Source organism: Thamnophis elegans, chromosome 2 (assembly GCF_009769535.1).
Source record: "Thamnophis elegans isolate rThaEle1 chromosome 2, rThaEle1.pri, whole genome shotgun sequence".
NCBI classification, from domain to species: domain Eukaryota; kingdom Metazoa; phylum Chordata; class Lepidosauria; order Squamata; family Colubridae; genus Thamnophis; species Thamnophis elegans.
In genome coordinates, this window is record NC_045542.1 from 116,869,361 (window position 1) to 116,890,219 (window position 20,859).

The 20,859-nt window shown below is 33.8% G+C and overlaps 1 protein-coding gene across 2 annotated transcripts in view; it reads right to left on the bottom strand.

The window, feature by feature from the left end:
* The window catches only part of EEFSEC (eukaryotic elongation factor, selenocysteine-tRNA specific), a 174,682-nt gene that overhangs the window by 97,067 nt on the left and 56,756 nt on the right, over positions 1-20,859 (bottom strand). For both annotated transcript variants that reach the window (XM_032210903.1, XM_032210904.1), the window contains exons 3-4: positions 17,257-17,353; positions 14,881-15,045 (exon numbers count right to left, since the gene is read on the bottom strand). In XM_032210903.1, coding sequence (XP_032066794.1) covers positions 14,881-15,045; positions 17,257-17,353 — 262 coding nt within the window. The remainder of the gene's footprint in view (positions 1-14,880; positions 15,046-17,256; positions 17,354-20,859) is intronic.

Consider the following 20,859-nt stretch of genomic DNA (forward strand, 5'->3'; position numbering starts at 1 on the left):
AAACAGCTTTTTATACATCTTGGCAAAAAGAAAACAAAATTGCTTTATTATATAATTTTAAAAGGAAGCATTTTTTAAACAATACAATCTGAAAAAGCAAGAAATTAATCTTTCAAAAATATATGAAAAACTAGTTTTCAGAATAATAAAACACCTGCAACTTTGCCTTTTTGAAATTCTGGAATACAGGATATAAAGATTTTATTATCATACTTCTATAGTGGTCATTTGTATTTCTACAAATGAGTAATGATACACTTGCAGCAGCCACTGTAATAGAACAAATAGGCCCATACTGCTAACTTTTTCTAAACTCAAATACAGAAAAATATTAAAGAAGGCTTAAAAGAGGCTCAAAACAAAAATGACTTTAACATAGCTAATATTTTCAGCACAGAAGAAAAATGCATTCAGGCAGGAATCCAAAGATGTACTTATCAGGGTGAAGCATCATGTAGAGTAACTCTACAGTAAGATAGGAGGAAAATAAATTTAACAAATAATAATAATACAGTCTGAATATCTGGCTGACTGTGCAATAAACCACAATAATATAATATATTTTAATACACAATATGTCAATTGGCCATTTTTAGTCTAAAAGCAACATTCTGAAACCAAAGAGATACTGTCATTTGAAAACTTTCACCCGCAGTCTTGGTAAACAATTCAATATTTTTCTTTCTACTTTCTTAAAAGCCCTAGATGTGTTCCACACATCAAAAGTTCCTAACTTATAAAGTTAAAAGTAAATGACTTTTGTTACAAGTCATCATTGATGAACTAATTATTCCTGGATGTTGCTTAATGAAATATTACTTTTACACATTAAAACATTTAACAGGATGAGTTTTGAGTAATAGGAAAGGTCTGATCCTGGCTTATAAATTAATTATCATTTTCTTCAAAAAAAAATTAAATATTACTCAGAACTCTCTACCACCAGCAATGGGTGATAATAGTAACTGAACTAATTTATATGGTAACTAAAATAAAGTGCTCTATTTTTCTTTCATGGAAGTGAAGGGGGTGGGGGAGATAACAAGTTTTCTAGTCTTAATCTCAATGCCAAAACAAGAGCTTTCTCTTAGGTCTATCACTGTATTTAATTGTTATCAAATATTCCACTTGAAATATGCAAACATGGATTCTGTAAGAGGGAAAACCATTAATATATTATGAACTCTTATAAACCCCCCTAAAAGAGCATCATTTTCTGCTAATGAACATTTGGCTTTTAATTATAACATAATGGAAAGAAAGTTATTTTAACCATATTAATTTTGTGTTCTTTCTCTCATAGAAATATGAAAATTCAGAGAATACATTAAAATGCAGTAACCTTTTTAGTACCACCACTGAATGCAAGACGTTCTAACAATAACAATTTCTATAAAACAAACATTTCCCTTGCCTTTGTTTTAAATATGAACATATTATATAACATATTGACCAAGAAGAATTAATACTGTAATTAATCAAGACTTAGATACCAAACTGGTAAAAATGGCATTCCAATATAATCTTGCTTATTAAATGAAATCTCTATGTTTACCAATCATGGGAATAAAAAATATCAGAACTTCAATTTTCTTCCTGTTTCAGAACATCTAACTCTAATGTGGATTTGAAAATGAATTTGAATTTGAAAATGACATTATAATCCCATTAAATTGGTCAGGAATTCACTGGGGTTCAGTTGGATATTTCCAAATGAGTACAGATTTTTCAATCTAAGTTATTTCCAATGCTTAGTCTCACTATTGCAGGTCTTTAAAAGAGGAGGGGAAAAACCTAACCCAACAGCTCGGTGAGTAATCCTTCTCTAATTTAAGTCCTAGATATCATGGGTTCCAGCCAACAATGTCACTTCTCCAAATCCTCACAAGAGGATTGCTTAATCTTTAGAAAAGATACAGAAGGCATTCGGGAAATTAAATGAAGAAAGAAAATCTGTTTTTCCAAAATTATCAGTTCTATATTACTTATGAATGGACAAAGTTGGATATAACCCCATATCAAAAATTAAGTAGATCCCCCAAGCAATATAAAGTGACCCATTGGCTCAGCTTGATCCAACCCTTGCAATCTGATTAACAGATGTAAACAAAGGTTCTCCACTTATTGATAACAGTAGTTAAAATTAAATTGATACATTGCTTAGTTTTTAAATATCCTTTTGTTTACATAAGCCTTCTTTAAAGCACAGAAGTAGACTTGTTATAATAGTTGGTCTTTTTAAAAAAGGACCATTTTTTATAACACTGAATATACTGTACATAATAAGCATGCACATTTATTAAACTTGCAGCAGAAAAGTTGTGCAGAATTAGCCCGAATAGTTAGACAGGACAGACTGCTTATTACATTCTGTTCCTGTTATTTTAAGAGCATGTAAATGCTAATGTTTACTTTAAAATTGTTATGTTTTAATATATCATCCATATGCCTAACCTCTTATGCTAGGAAAATACTACATTTTCCTATTTACATTTTGGAAACCTTGGTAAAAATCAGTATCTCAGTCAACTTGTAATATTTGCCAACTAAAGGAGAAAAGAATATTGTCCATAAACCAAAAATCCAGGGAGGTCTTAGACCTAGCCTGCATGTTGAACCACATGAGAACCTATATTTAAGGATGGTTATGCAAATGTATTTTGTTATTGCTACACATGGGAAAATAATCTAATTTTCAAAAGCAACGTTAACAACAACATTCAGGTTTAGGCTATTCTCTAGAGTAGAGAAGAAATACTTATAGAGTAGACTCTATGCCCTTGTAATTAGAGAGGCAATAGTGGAATTCATATATTCTAAATGTTTTGACTTCATCTCCAACCAGCCGACCCAAAACCAAGGGAATATGTGTATCACAAAACCTCTGGAGAATACTCAGTTGCCTGCCAATATTAATACAGCCCTGGGAAGGTCCCCTTATTATTTTGTATCATCTAATATCCATCCAAAACAAAAAATAAATTTTAAAATGTAAAAAATGTTTTTAGTGAAAAGAAAAAGCACGTAAAACAGGTATAGCAGACCTTTACTGACCTTAAAGCACACTTTAAAAAAAAAAAAAAACCCCTCTCTCAAAGATCTAAAAACATGAAGGACCCATGTTTTTCCATCATCACATGCCTATTCTGCTTATATAACCTAAGGTACTCTGGCTAATAAAAAACATCTCATAGCATAACCATGAATAACAAAAACAAGTTGGAAACGGAATTTAAAATGTAAGGAAAGAGTATTAGAATTTAAACAGTTAACAAGGTGGAGAGACTAAGCAACAGGTATCATCACTCTACCCATGTTAAGGGTGGAGTTGGGTTGCATTCTCTTGCACACTCCTCCCTCCCTTCTATGTGGATGGAAGGGCTTGATCAATCTCTGTTCAATCATTCTTTCTCATTTCATCAAAACCATAAATAGATTTATAATGAACTCTGGTTAATTTAACAAATTAGATTTATAATTATGGTTTATTCATTGATTGATCGATCATATTTATTCCATTTATCCCACCTCAAAAGAAACAACTTGGTTTGAAGTTAACTTGTTTTGAACCTTTTGTTTCAACTTGTTTTGAACATAATTCATGTAACTGAAACAAAACATGGAAAAAAGAGAAGGAAGAATGAACTAAAATATGTATGGGCAATTATTTGGTGGCTATGAACTATATTTATTTTAAAAAGATGAAATCCATTAAATGAATGGACTGGATATTAGGGATTTTCATTATTTTTTTATTTCTGAACTTAAAAATGCTTATTTTAGAGTTTATATCATAGTTTTCCTATTTTCCATCTCAGAATCAGTCAATGAAAATTTCATAGGCTGCAACAAGTTTATATAGCGGCTACACATAGCTCTGGAACTTCAAGTTCTTCATCCCAGTATTAGTTCACAACTTAACTGATAAAATTTAAGTCTGGGGTGTTCCTTCTAGAACAACAATTACAGAACTATTCCTTCCCATTGTTACTTTTTCTGCAAAGCAAGCTGAATTAATAGGGTAAGAAAGATGAAGGGAAAACAGAGAAATAAGAATCTAGAATTCCCAGAACAATGAGACAGTTTCACTGAGATAATTTCCAATATAAAAATTTAATGTCCAAAAAATCAACTAAATCTAGAGACTATGAACAAAATTTTATAACCCATATACTGTACACTCATATATTTCATGTTTTTATATCTGCCCATAATTAACATCAGGCAGCCAGATATATAAAATGATCAAAGTTAACCATAAAAACCTACAGCACACCAATCTATACTACATTTTTTTTCAAAACATGCTAAGAATTAAGATTAAGGATTAAGCAATGCTTTATTAATCTATGCCAATTTGTTTCAGAAATATTTATTTCAAATATTTACATTTAAAAACATGTCCTCTCTGCAATGACAGAAGAGCACTTTAGAATGAATAAAGCTAGAAACTAGGAAAGGTGGAAAGAAAATATTGTAGTACTTGATCTTTTTCCTCATTTGCAGACAATTTTTGAAACAGTTAATAGGCACAAAAATAATCCCCAAAAAGATATATATTTCCATCAATTAATTTAACTCACATAGCAAAGAAATGTCTTTTCAGTGTTGAGAGATATAGGCCACACATGAGGTATCATGATTTGTACAATGATGTAATAGACGTTAAAATTTACAGTTACACTTATAACAACAGTATGGTCTGTTAGTGCACATTTTTTGTGGAGAAATATCCTACAAGTGCAGTTTACCAAGTACGGATGCAAAATCTAAACAATATAATACACTTTTTAAAAAAGATAAAGCAAACTGGTTGTGTTTATTTTTAATTCTGACTTGTTCTTATTTATCAATTGTAAAAATTACTTTGGCAGAGATAGAAAAGTTCCATTTAAAATTTGGAAGGGCCATTTGAGCTACATAATAATGGGAGAGATAAATAAACTATCTAAATCAATGTAAGACAACTTTGTTTATATATTAAAAGCATTACAATTCAACAATTTGAAATTCCAACACATGCAACTAGCGTGTCTTTATTTGGGAAAGAATTAAAATGGGACATTTGGGAATCTTTTTGTGAAAACCTGAATCTCAAAATATACTCCAAACAGTTAATACAATTGAAGGAGAAATGGAATTCATTATTTGCAGGAGCTAAATAGACACATTACCACAAAATCTGCAGGGAAATATTTGTACTTATATCACACAAAAGCTACAAAGGGAAACATATTTTTACTTCTAAGATCAGCATTAAAGATAAGTAAACACACAATTCCATGTGATGCAAATCCACACTGTATGGCTGCACCACAGAATAATGTAATCGCATAAAAAACAGCAGCAAGTACACATTTGGTCACAAAATGTGTACTTTCATAATGGGAAGCCAACTGAATGGGAAATATCTTAAGATAAATCCAGGTGTTCTCATCCAAATATATTTCTTACAATATAGGAAAATGGCTTCTATACTGCAAGTTCTGCCCATATTAGACAGTATAAATTCAATTGTTTCTTTGTTCTGCCCATATTAGACAGTATAAATTCAATTGTTTCTTCGTATATCAGAACAGGATTTGGAGATGAAGCATACCTAACTATGTCAGGAAATAACAGACTAAAATGCAAAAAATTCACACACATGCTTTAAAAGGTTATTATATTCTTCAATTTTTTGAAGAGAGATTGTGTTAACAAAGTCCTATCTCGGTTTTAAAAGGTTGTAATAAGCCTCAATTTTCCTTTCTTAAAATTATACTGAACTGTGCTTTTTATTCTTCTGTTCATAAAATATTCAAACATTTTTATCCTGAAAAGTGCAAAAACTTAATGCACAGGTCTATCAAACCAATGCCTTTTGTATTTTGATTGTTCTTATATACAAACTGGAAAAATGTTAGAAATGAAAGAATGTTGGTAGAATCAAGCACATTAACCAATTAAACTTGTACATCTCATTTATACTCTTATATGTTGTGAAAACACCAAGAACAGAGCACCAGTTGCACCAGTTAAGCTATCCACATTCATTAACTTAATAGTACACTATATTTTTCATAATATTTAACCTTGAATGAAGAAATAAGTGCTTCTCTGATTTGTTAGTGCTCTTTTCCCTTGAATTACGAGGGAGAAAAAAGACGTTTTTCAGATGTCTTTAAAAAGTTGCAGTACTCTATTATCAGAGCTCAAAATAAAATAAAAAATCTACTTCACAGTTTGAATCGCAGAACAACTGCCAGAATGCTCAAAAATAATAGCTGCTACAAAATAGTATTAGGTATTTTAAAGGCTTTTATCATTTACCTTTAGTAATAATTTATATGCCTTTTGACCAAAACAGAAAAAGTAACTTGAGCAACAGTTTTATTCCTTTCCAAATTCCTACTATCTTTGTATATATAAAACAGCTAAGGAGCATTCTGTATATGTTCATTTTTCTTGTCTAAGTATTTGTTGCTCTGGCACTACAGAGAAAGGAAATCACTTTGTAATTTAACATTCATTTAGCTCTAGTAATTTTTCTATAAGTCTTTGGCTCCATCTGCTGACTTTTAATGTTCAAAATAATTGATAATGGCTGAAGCATTAGTCTTAGAATCTTAATTTGAAGGTCATTCCTTTTAGTCATGAGGAGCACTTCAGATCACTGAAATGGTTTGAAACAATTGAAGAGCAATTTCAGATTAATACTACTACATGAAGCTAATCCAGGAACACAGCCTAGGTACCAGTTTTCAGAACTTTTAAGATGAATCAAGTTAAACTAAAAAAAAAACTAAAAGAAAAGCAACAAGTGGCTGAAACAGAAAGACCTGTTTCGTGTATCAATCCAAGCCATGATTTGTAGTCTTACTGAATAAACCACATTTTTAATTCATAAAATACCCTAAGCCAAATCAAATCAAATTATGGATTACTCTGAGATATGAATCCAACGACATAATTACTAACATATTATTTCATTGTTATATTCCCTGCAAATTAAAAATAAAACTGGAAATCTTTGTTACTGCAGATAATTTTCTCTAATAAACATTTTTGCACAGAACTTGTAGAAAGTCAGAAAGCTGATCTTGGACAAACTATGCAAAAATGGTTACAAAAACAAAAGTAAGTTCTAAACCTGGGAAGGACTATCTACAGATAATCCTTACTTCATGAACAGTTATTGGTACTTAATGACTAATCAAAATTATGGTGGACTTGGAAAGGGCACTTCATAGCCTGTAAAGAACTTCTGACCATCTTAAAATGTCATGCCACTTCCTCCCACAATCATGTGGTCATGATCCGAGTTCTTGGCTTGGGACCAGTTGTCAACTGCCTCACCATCATGTGGTCGCCATTTACAATCTTTCCTGCTGGCCTCCCCAAAAAGTCAAAGGAGAAATCATCAGGGAAAGTTGCAAGCAGCTGCTGCCTGCCAAGAAGACTCCCTCTCATCTCAGGGAATTAGCTGTAAAAGCTCCTTGCCAATCCGTGCCTGCTTGGAACTTGACAGCTGAAATCGAAGAAGGCACAGAGCCTTTTTCTCTCCCTTCGCTTCCTAGAGCTCTCCACATATTCTGAGAGAGAAGGACTCCAAGTTCCATACATGCAGACTTCAGTTGCCAAAATTTAAGCATGCATGGAACTTGGAATCTCTCTCTTCCTACCTCTGTAGAGCTGAAATTTCCTCCTGGCAGGCTGTCTTTTCACTCTAAAAAAGGCTGCCTGCCTGGAAAAAAATTTCAACTGAAAACCTGAAGCGCAGCCTGATGGGTGAAAATGAGATGTCTTCCCCACAAGCAACCCTTTCACTCCATCTGTTTAACAATCCAGTAGGCGATTTAACTATCACAACTTGGAGTGCTGGATTGCAATTGTTGAGTAAAGCAGTCACATGAGCACCTTACTTAATGATCACTTCTCTCAAAAGACCAAAATGCCAGTCTCAAAAGTGATCATAGGTCAATAGCTACCTATAGCTCACTTAGGTGTAAGAGAGAAGCAATTTAAAAAAAAACCACAGATCAGGCTTCCAAGATTTTACAGCCTATATAGTTCTAGTCATTCTTGTGGGATCTGTTTTCTGCCCTGGCCTTCTTTCAAGGGCTGATAGAACTTTCCCTAATGTATACTATAAAGTAATGTCTCATATATATATATATATATATATATATATTATATATATATATATATATATATATATATATATATATATATATATATATATATATATATATTGTTGTATTTGTGCAGATAAATAAATAAAGGGAGACTAGAGACTAGTATAGATCTATTTCAAGCTATTTAGCTCTCATCAGCTAGCCATACCCTTACTGGGAATCGAACCTGTGCTGTATTGCATCTTAGGCAGATGTGTTAACCACTAAGCCACAGAGTTCGACTCCTTATCAGCCGAGCTGGGGTGAAAGGTATCTATTTAGATTTACAACCCCCGGTATGCCCAAATATGGGAGGAAGGTCACTACTTCCATTCTCTGTCCTTCGGTTCGTCACAAGAGACCTTAGCTTGAAATAGATCTAAACTAGTCTCCCTTTATTTATTTATCAACACAAATATAACAAATGTAACAAAAAGGCAACAGTAAAAAATATTGGGTTTCTGTATGGATGGTCTCTTGTGACGAGCCGAAGGACAGAGAATGGAAGTAGTGATCTTCCTCCCATATTTGGGCATACCGGGGGTGTAAATATATATATGTATGTATGTATGTATGTATGTATGTATGTATGTATGTATGTATGAATGAATGAATGAATATGTATATGTATGTGTGTGTGTGTATATACACACACACACACACACACACATACATACATACATACATATATATAGCACTTTACAGGAGGCATTCTGTAATACAACATCATGTTTAAGCATATAAGTTCAAGCTGGATGAAGAGCTCACCATCTCTAATAGCAGATCGACATCGATCAATCTACATATCATGTCAGCGGTCTGCTCTACAGCACTAGCTTCTATTGGGATGCAGTGCTGCAATTTAAGAATGAGGCAGCCCTGCTCTCTGCTAAACAAGTCCAGGACAAAAGTTCAGTAGGTCAGCCAAGAGAATATAAGAACTGGAGCCAGGGAAAAAACTGATGCTGTCTAACTTAGCCAAGACTCAACATGTAGCAAAGAAGACAAATGTTCAGCACAACCCATTTGGAGTAGAGACCCTGGTGGAAATAATGTTTATCCAAGATAATAGATATGGAATGTTTAAAATGTTAATGATCAAAGTCTGCCAGGAATTAGATGTGCATACTGTACATACATGTATATAATTTCCTTAATTTATATATTTTTTCATTGAATGAAAATATTCCATGTGTTTAAACTAAATTTATATACAGTTTTTAGTTAGTGACATAAGGTAGAAAAATATATAAAGTCAAAACAGTCAAAATGATCCAATTAATAATTCAATAAATTAAAATGAACTCAACATTCCCAAAACTCTTAATCGACAGAAATCATTATACAAATCATGATTCCTTATAACTTACATTACATATGAATTTTTTTAAAGTCAGAGTTAACATTTTACAATACAACCATTACAAATTAACACAGAAAAATAGTAATTTTGTAAATTGAATGAAAAATGAAAAATCAAAAGGCAAAACTATATACATACTTTGATTTTAGTATTTAAATTTGTTTTCCAACTTCCAAGATTTCTAAAAAATTTGGTTCTACTATATTTGTATTTTGATCTTATTTGGTAGAACACCAGAACAATGAGTTTTCCTTCATAAATATATTTTATTGAAAGAACGTTTTTAGAAACAGCAGGTTAACATATGTTTATTCTAAAGTAGACTCTAATCAGATATTTGGCAGCTTAAAGCAAACAAAATAATTCAAATTTTTGAATTTATCACATATAGAGTTTTTTTTTAAACAGTAATCAGGCTCCTTCCTGTTCAACATTGATTGTATTAACTACACAAGTAGAGATCCAACATACAGTTTACATTAATGCTACCAAGCTTTGTAGCATTCCCTCCACTATTGTTTCCATTTGTCCCAACCAAGAAAAAAAATGAACTGTCTTCTATCCAGAATAGAATTGTGTGTCTATTCAGTAGCTCTCTTATTCCATATTATCCCACATGAAATAAATCTATTAAACCAACCTATGTTCCTACATAACATCATAACATAAGCCAAACATCTCTCAGATATAATCATCAGTGGAAAATGATATACCATGACTAAATTACAAGTCTCAGATGTTCAAATTCTAATAAATATTTGTTTTCCAAAAAGCATTAAGTTTGGATTCTATTATTACTTCTAGTTCACATGCAAGATAAATGCATATTACAGGATCAGTTTTTAGTGTTACATAATATTGAAGAATGGTGGTAGCAGTTATGAAGTTGAGTTTTGACTTAGAAAACACAGATTTGGATTGCTAAACCATAAAAGTTCATTGGGTGACTTTTGGCCTGTGGACCCCTAACTGACCTATGATAGAAAGTTGCTTTGACTGAGAGAAGTTAAAGGAGAGATCCAAGCCATTACAGAAAAGATATCTGAGTCCTAAGACAGTAGAAAAGATGTGAAAGAAACTCAGAACAACTCCACCTCATTTATGCTAAGTATAAAATGAGGTAGAATGAGGCTTTCAAGATTTTGTAAGAATAGCTTAATTGTTTTAGTGTACATTCCAAGCCTCTTAAAAACTCTTATTTGCTGAGCTTGTTTATTTTAGACAACAACAGCACAATGTACAAGGACCAGTGCAATGTAAAAGGACCACATAATGCCATGACTGACAGATTTGACCTGGTTATCAATTGCTCACAAGCACAATTTAAGGCACTGATGTTGAGCTTTAATGTCCACCTGTTTGAAAGCTGAAAGAAATGCAAAGGTGGGGCATAAATTCAGCTTTAATGTCAGTTCAGCAAATAAATAAACTCAAAATGTTTAGATTTCTACTTACATTCCAACATAGGTCTATGAACAAGGTATGAATGTAAAAAAGCAGATCAAAATGAACCTGATAAACCTGAATACAAAACAGTGTATTCTCTTAAACTCTTCAGCCCATTGAACAATTACATCTACTGTCAGGAACAATTTAGGACAATTATTCCTTTAAAAAAAGAAAAATTTATATGCAGTTCAGCAAGAGACAATTTGAAGGGATATTTTAGTCCGAAGAAGAGAGAATGATGAGGATTGTGTTTGCCTTACTAAACCATTGATTTGAAATTTGCAAACACTTATAAATGTGTACAACTACTATTATTCGTAGGCTTTAAAAATTACTGTAACATAGTTAAAAATTTTAATCTCTCTCTCACCTCTATCCAAACCTTTAGGAGAGGTATGTTCTCAATAAAACTATTTCCTGCACTTATACAAATGATTTAAGAATATTAAACTTAAGAAATGCACTATGTTCAAAAATTGTACTATAAGGCAAGAAAAAAAAACCTAAAGACTTTTGAAGTTTCTTCATCTAACTCAAAATGTATCCCCTGATGTACCTATCTATAAGTTTATATCACATCATAATTGAAAACAACTCTCAATAAGAAAGATACAATAGACAAATTATAATAAATATACAACACCAAAGCAGCAGTGATAAGCAAATATGCAACTACAGTTAAGAAAAATAAATGTGCCAGCCCAACTTAAGCATAACAAAAATAAACTCCAGAAACCATACTGGAAAATTGTATCATAATGGTCTTCCAAAGCTATCTCAACTGGATTGCAGGAGCACACAGCCACTCATTTCAAATATGAGTATTAACTTAATCATACTATTTATCATAGCAAAAGAATGTGCCTATCATAGATTGTATCAATTGTAGATCACCTACTTCCAACTGATAAATTCAGTTTTAGAAAAAAATTAGGACCTAGAGTAGTAAAGGTCTCAGATTTGAAAAATGGTACTTTCAATTAATCACAAATCAATTTGTATAATATGGCGTGCAACTATTTTAACAGGACAACCCAGCCTATAAAATATAGTGATTACCCAGTCATCAAACTAAGATATTTCTTCAGTATTTTTGAATTGTTTGATTGTATGTCTTCAAGTTGTTGTTGGCTCTTGGTAACCACATAGATAGGCTTTTCCCTTGACAAAAATCTGTCCCTAACCTGGTCTTTCATATCTTCTAATGGTGCACATACTAGAATATTAGGCAAACACAAATCCCAATTGTATTAAATCACTTCCAATCTAAGAAAGAGAGAAAATGTCCTATTGGATATTAGTGCTCAGAAATGATACTTCTAAAATGGAAATGGCAAAAGAAATATCACATGCATGGCAATTTTAAAAATGTGCATAGTACCAGAGGGCTAGTAAAAAATTGTATTATCACTACATTTTCAAACCACAAATAAGGGACTTATTTGCTTCAGCATGTTAAGTACCATTGAGCAAGTAGTATTAAACTACTCCATTGAAGAATTGTTTGCTACGTCAGAAATTTCTCACACACACACGCAGCACACAACATTCTCTCACTGCAGTTCAAATAATCAACCCCAGATGGCAATTTACATAGTCAACACTGTAAAGGAATCTGTGTTCTGCTGGCATTCTCAACCTCAATCAGAGAGTATGGGCGTTTGAGAATGTCACTGTTTATTTTTAATTGCTCTGTCCCTCCTTTCGGCAAGTTCAGGCGGTCACACATGTCGAAGTCTATTAGTAGAATAGGTATGAGATGCCACTTTATTTGCTGGGAGGGTTCCTTGCGCTTCGAAAGCAGCTGTTTTGCAATGTCCCCAATGCCCAGTGGGCATCAGCTGTCAATCTCAGTTAGCAAAAGGTCAGGGCAACGAAAGGTCAAGGAATGTCATAATCCATAATGTGTTATAAGATCTTTCTCTTCTATTGCTTTGTAGGATTGAGAATTGGTAAAAGTTCCCACCGGTAACTTAGTTAAACACTTCATGAAACAGATAACAGGAAAACAAATTTAATCTCCAATTGTAATTTCAACTGTCCATATCCATATACATGCAGTTGGGAGATGCATGCTTACTTAAAATTACTATGCCAAATGATGAATTATAGTGCCATTCTATCTGGCAATCATTCTCAGGTTACTTCTGAGGCTCAAATGCTTAAACTTTATTGCTTTCTCAAAAGGTACTGAAAACAGTTCTCTTCCATGGAATATTGGACACTATGATGGTGTCTCTGTGGGTGAGGGAGAGAATCTGTTGTTGTCCCTTCCACATGGTGCTGTCTTTGGGGTTTTATTTTGAGTTACAGTTTTTATACGTGAAGCTGTTCAGACTCAATGGAGTTGGGTGGCCTAAAATTTTGAAATACAAATAAATCAGACTGCCTCTAGTTGCATTTTTTCTTGGGGTTTTTTTTGGGGGGGGGAGTTTTTAATCTGGATGCTGCTTTTATGGAAAATGGGAAGATTAATAGGTTTGGTATTTATGGTGGTTTTATATTTTTGATTCCTATAAAAGCCTTGCTTTATTTCAATGATGTAATATATAAATAAAATGATATTCCTACTTAATGAGCAGAGTATGCTCTGAAAGTATCACCATAGAAATAATGTTAATTAACTGATCCTCTTAAGAGTTTGTGTTACATCTCTTCAGCTTCATTTCATATATGATCCCATAATATCATCTCTCTTCAACAGTTAAGATAATTTATTTCCAATCCAGAAGTAGTTCAGCAGGATATTGTATGTACAAAGCACTAGAAAACTCCTGCTTCACCCAACCAACTCTTTGACAATCCTCCCCCACAGAGGTTAATAAACTGAACAGAGGAATGGTAATAGGACACTTCATGGCTCACCTTTTGAGCTATGGGAAAAAAGTGATCAGGAACAAAGGATGGGACTTTTTGAATCAAGCAGTGATTTCTACATGTAGAAGTCAGCAGCAGCGATGACAACAAAAAAATAGTTTGGGTGCAAAAATGGTATCAGTATAGAAGGACCTTTCTTAAAGTTAATTATGAGTCTGACCTATTCATAAAGTAATTATACTAATTCTCTATTTCAAGACTAAATCTTGATGGATTTTACACTTTAAAAAAAAAATAGGATTGGATTCTTCTTTCTCTATTATGCTAATCAATTGGCCAACTAAAAAGGTTAAGTTGCTGTTAAAATACAAGGATGGAACATTTAGATAAAACTGAATTCTTTCATCAAGGCCAACTGGTTGGTAACTGAATTTAGATAGCTGCCAGACTCAACACTGGGAACAGGCTTTTTCTGGATCTAGAAATTTCTTATTTATCCTTTAATTTAATATTTTTTCATTTACATGTCTTCGTTTGCTGGTCATTTTCTTCATTATAAGGAAAGAGTACTGTTATTATTTTTATGTCATAATAAATTTTCCTGAATGATTTTTTTATATCAACATTTATTCCCGCAAGGACCAAACTAGATCTTGGGCACTGTTCATTGCAGCCAAATATAGTGTTAATCTGTTGTTTTTTATTTCATTAAAATATCCTGAATTTGATCTCTTCTCATTTTTCTGCACCAGTAAAATCAGATGAGATGTTTTCTCTATCTAAGTGCCTTGAAAGAGTTTCTTTCTCTTTTTTTCCTTTTTAAATTTTTTATCTCCTTTGTCTCTGGGGTCTTTCCTTTTGAAGACTCAGCTTCAGGCATCCATTTTGCTTGCGAAGTATATAGTTTGCAAATCAGGCCAACATTATTATATTAAAAACTACCCAATTCTGTACAATATTCCAGGATTTTTTTTAAGTTCCTATTGAACAAGCCAAATGAAGCTAGCTAAGTAAATGGAATACTATAGGAGCAACAAACTTTCTGGCCTGTTCTCTCTTTGATAAAGATGTTAGAACCAAAATGATATACCTCACCTTCAAGGCAGGAATTTCCACATTGTCCCCAATATTAACTGAGCCTGAAAGAACAGTTCCTGTCATCACAGTGCCTTGGCCCTTGATGGAAAAACAGTGGTCAATAGCCATAAGGAATGATCCTGAAGGATCTCTTGTTGGTATATAAGCCTCTGACTTTAGGACCTAAAAGCAAGAGAAAATAAGACCTATATATTGACAAAATGTCACATAAGACACAAAGAAATGAAGAGAAAAGGTATGTGATTGATTTCACCACGGCACAGCTTTCTGTTGCAACAAGACTGGAATAGTCCAAGGTCAAATAAATTGTTTGCACTGCCCAGGAGGTACAGATTTAACAGCAGCAACTGGATTTGATTTTCTGCCTTAAAGTTTTGATGCAGCGCAATCAGCCTGGTTAGCAAACTATGTCACAGAAAAGTTTCTGCCAACACCTATGCAAATATAGCGGCAATAACTATTTGTAATTCTGGGGAAGAAAGGATACGTACTAGTTCCCAGAATGCACATACATAATTAAAAGGTCAAAATGCAGATTTTTCTCCTTTATTTTTACAACTTTATCTAATACAAAAATTATGGAAAGGTTTTGAAGAACAATAAAGGCACACTGGCAATTGAAGTTTCATTTTCCACTAGCTCTATTCAGAAATACACCACTAAGAATAAGCAGCTGGAGAAGAAAGGAAGTTTCAGGAAGAAGGGGTATGAGAAGCTCAAGATCTGTCAGAAGGAGTATGAGAAGCTGGAGAAGTACCAAGGCCTGAAGGGGGAACTGGAGAACATGTAGAAAGTAAAGGCCAAAGTGGCCCCAGTGGTGACAGGAGCACCCAGAGTTGTAGATGACATCATGACCGGCTGTAAACTGAGCGCATATACTGATCCAGTATCTGATTTTTAAAAAAATATAAACAATGCTGTGCTTCAATAGTTACATGGCTTAGACATCGATATTTGCTAATCTAGATAATCTAGATGAAATGTTAATATATATTGCTAGTCCATGAATGATATGCCATACGCTAAACGAATAATAATAATAATAATAATAATAATAATTTTTTTCCGTATACAAACCGACAAAATACTGGTGCATAATACACCAGACATCACACTGGTTGAGAAAAATAAGGTCACAATCATAGACATCGCAATACCAGGTGATAGCAGGGTCGCCGAGAAGGAACATGAAAAAACCGCAAGATACCAGGACTTAAAAATTGAAATTCAACGACTATGGCACAAACCAGCAGTGGTAATTCCAGTGGTAATTGGCACACTAGGTGCTATTCCAAAGCACTGGAATTACATTTAAAACAGTTAAAAATTGACAAAATCACCATCAGCAAATGCAAAAAGCCGCACTGCTTGGATCTGCACACATATTACGAAATACGTTACGACGTCCTAGGCCCCTGGGTGGGGCCCGACTAGTAACCAATGCCAAATCCGGCGAAACAACTGGTCGCTGTGATACAATTGTATAATAATAATTATTATTATTATTATTATTATTATTATTATTATTATTATTATTATTATTATTTAATTATTATAATAATAAAATAAAAAATAGAGCTGCAATCCCAGGAAGAACATTAAAGCTCTCTGTTCAGAAGAGTGCAGTGCTAGGAATAGCTAAGACACTGTACAGAATCCACAAACTCCCAGGCCTTTGGATAGAGGATCCGGGATTGAGGAAGATACATACCAGCCACCCACTTTCTTCCTTTGGCCCTGTATTTCTCTGGCATCTCACACACTTTCTTCCTGATGCTGCTGTCACTTGGCACAGCTACATCTATTGCCACCAGATGTTACTGCATATAATGCCAGCTGCATGGTTGTGCTGTTCAGTATATGTGTTCCTGACTGCATCTTACACCCTGTCACATCTTGACAGTGTTGGACTGTCTCTGAGGCATCTCTGCTGCTATAGATCTGGTAGTGCCTGTTGTTATGCTGATATGATCAGTGCCTCAGCGCTGTCTTTTAATTTTAATTCAGCCCTTTTAAATCACTGATAGGATTTCTCAATTTCTGCCCCCTCAACTATCTGTGAATGGTATTTAGTTCTATCAACCTGTTGTAAATGCATCAAGCTATGGTGCATTTATCAGTCTCAAGAAATGGGAATATAGAAGACTCACTTGCAAAACTGTTAATGTACGAAGAAAAGTTCAATTCCATACATAGTTATCTGAGAGTAAGTACTACTAAAATAGGTGGAGCTTATTTCCAAATAATTGCATGGGCTTCTACCACTCTATTATCAAAGGAGTGTTTACCAGACCATTGAACTAGGATTTGATTATGCCTACAACCTTGAGCCATCACATAATATTAATAATATTAGCATTTTAAGATACTTACCTCAATTAATTCCGAAACTCCTATTGGAGTCAGAGTTTTCTGGGGCTTCTGGACCACCAGGTTTGCTGCAGCAGAAACTATAGGACATCCATGGAACCTGGTCCAAAAAAAAAGAATCCATCTATGAGACCAGCTGTATAATACAGTTACGATTCAGACATTTCCCAGTGTGGTTTACATAACATCACTATTCTATTAAATTTCAATCTATCCCTAGCTATAATTAACAAAAACAATAATCTAACTAGTTTCTAAATTGTTTTAAATATGAAAGAGGCATAACTGGAATTAATACAGCTTTGAATAACCCCCAACCACTGAGGATCTGCTCATTTGAGCTCTGAAAGGCTCAGATGAAGCCTTCATAGGAAGGCTTTCATATTTTTTGTGCATAGACTAGTAGCCTCCTGTAATACTGGCACTGAAATAATAGAATGATAATATAATTTCCTGTAGCATCTCAGATTGCTTTTGTACTTTCAAACCTAATGAAGCTATCACTAGATATGTTTGTTACTTTCCTATTTTCTTCATGGTGCCAAAGAAATTCAGCTATAAGAACTCAATCACTTCAATATTGAAAGAATGTTCTTATTGCTAAACTAACATTTATTCTAGGCATATTTTGTTAAACAAGCAGAATCAAATGACTAACCAGCCAAATAAATTACGGCTTATCTGATCAATACCTGGCATACCATCATCTTTTAGGCCAACATCATAATTTATCTCAGATGCCCTAGCAGAAATAAAGGATCAGAAAGGCATGGAAGTCATCTCAGAAATCTTCAACAGCTCTAACATATTATAGATGTTTTCTATTTCTTTATTGTTTCTTAATAATTGAAGATTTTGAGTGAAATATTAGAAAATTAATTTCCCTACATATTTTTCCAAAACAATGTATGTGTTTTAAAATATATATATATATATTGAAGAATATATGGTAAAATGTCATATGTGGTAGGGGTGCGGTGGCTCAGTGGTTAAGACGCTGAGCTTACCAATCAGAAAGGTCAGCAGTTCGGCAGTTAGAATCTCTAGCACTGCGTAACAGAGTGAGCTCCCGTTACTTGTCCTACTTCTGCCACCCTAGCAGTTTGAAAGCATGTAAACATGCAAGTAGAAAAATAAGAACCACTTTTGGTGGGAAGGTAACAGTGTTCCGTGCGTCTTCAGCATTAGTCATGCTAGCCACATGACCATGGAGATATCTTTGAAAAGCGCTGACACTTGGCTTTGAAACAGAGATAAGCACCACCCTTAGAATCGGGAACGAATAGCACATATGTGCGAGGTAAGCATTTACCTTTATCATATATGGTATAAATTTCTCCAGCGAAAACATTGTTTGTAAAAATAGTTTTAACCAACTACTTAGTTTAAGTATTGCTATTTCTAACAGTAATATATTTAAATTTAGTTTATTCATCTAAAATACACCATTGTATTAGCAACAGTAGGTAAGGAATTGATTCCTGGACATTATTGAAACTGTGCAGAAAAACTGATGTTGGCATTGTTATGATAAGTACTATCAAGCGCCTTAAATATATGCTCAACAAAAAGTACAGAAAATGTTTAATTGTTAAACCAAATCACAAGTACTTTTATGAGTTGAAAAGAGGAGATGGACAGAGAAAGAAGTTTGCTGTCAGGGAGAATTAGAACAAAGAAGAAATTCAGACAAAATAAGTGCCTTTTAACCCGAGAAGGGGCCTTCTTAAGGCACAATATCCTTACACCTCTATGAAATAGATATGGGATTGAAGGAGGCCCAGCAAAGAAATCCGGAAGAATCCAGAATTTCAAGTCAAACCAAGTATATAAGTAGCTAAACCTTTACTTCAAAAGAAAACATTTTAGCAGAATTTAGTAATGACTATTTTCCAGACCTTATAAGAATGTCACTACTACTAGTTGAAAAAAAGGAACCATACATACAGCTGAATATATTCAAGACTGATCAAAGCCAATGTCACTGATATGAAAAACTGAATGACAACACATGGTATGAAACAGAATGCTGCAGAGGTCAACTCCAAGGTTGCAGCTATATTCCAATTGAATTGAAATTATTTTCTAAATCTATCAAAGCTGGCATAAACATCTGCCAATCAGATACATTGTTTTGGGTCAGGGAGCAAATTAGGGCACTAAAGTAATAAAGAGGTTAAATCTTATCGAACCACTGCCCACACGGAGTCTGTAGTTGTGGCATCTATTATCTCTGTTAAATCTTAGAAATGTACATTTCTTCACTTCTACAAATTTTGTTTTCCAGCACAGTCATGCTTCTCCCAATCTCTGTTCCTTGGGGTTCTATTTGGATAGTAATTGTGCTGTCCACGCCCTGGACTTCAAAGGGAACAGACACCATTTGTATAATGGATTCTTCCCCTCTTCTTGCATCCCCCATTCCACCCAAAGTGCTGTGGAATGTTGAAGGATCCTTGGGTAGATCCAAAATTTATGATTGATACAAAGGGTGGAGAATTCTTGCTGCATATACAATAGACTACGGGTAGTACTTGAACTTACGACCAGTTGCTTTATGACTGTGTGAAATTATGATAGGCCCTGAACAGGGCACTGTAAAACACTTCTGAGTGTCATAACATGTCATATCACCCTCCCCACATTCCTGTGATCACATTTCAGCTGCTGTGCGAAAAAATATTTTCTTTTCCCTATAGAGTGGAGTGGGGTGGGATGGGATTGGGATGAGATGCAATAGGATAGGATAGGGATGGTATGGGAATGGTACAGAATGGATAGGATAAGAGAGTTGGAAACCCATTTCAGACAAATCCAACATCTTATTAAAACTTCCAATGTTGCAGCATTCACAATTTCTGGAGGCAAATTGTTCCACTGATTAATTGTTCTAACTTTCAGGAAATTTCTCCTTAGTTCTAGGTGCTTCTCTCCTTGATTAGTTTCCACCCATTGCTTCTTGTCCTCAGGTGCTTATTTTCAATTTCTTTTCTAATTATTGTTATCTACAATGTTCTTTTTTCATATTGGTACAGAATCTTTGTTGACATACCCTTTATAATACCAAGATATTTTTTCTTGTCGGATAGAAATAGCTCACACTCCAGCAATATATACCTAAACTATGTTTGCTCCAATTACCTCACTTTACATTTATTTAAGCTGAATCATATTTGTGATTTATTTCACTATTTGTTCATTTAAAAAGAAGGCTCCTTTAGTTTCTAGCATCCTGGTGTATCTGCAAACTTGGTTATCTCCCTGCTTATTGCAATGAAGATCATTTATAAAGAAGCAATAAAAAACACTGATCCCAATTCATATCCTTGAAGAACTTTGCTTCTTACTTCACGCCATTGGGAAAATTTCTCATTTATTCCTATTCTTTATTTTCTGATTTTTAACCAGTTAGCAATACAGGTGATCCTATTTAACAACCATTCGTTCAGCAACCATTCAAACTTGCAATGGTGCTGAACAAGTCACATCCCCATAGTGATTATATCATTGTGATCCAGGTGCTCAGTAAGTGGGCTGCCTTTCTGAACATACCAATGTCCGTTAGTCATATTCTCACAATTGTAGCCTTCCCCACTGTCTTTCCAC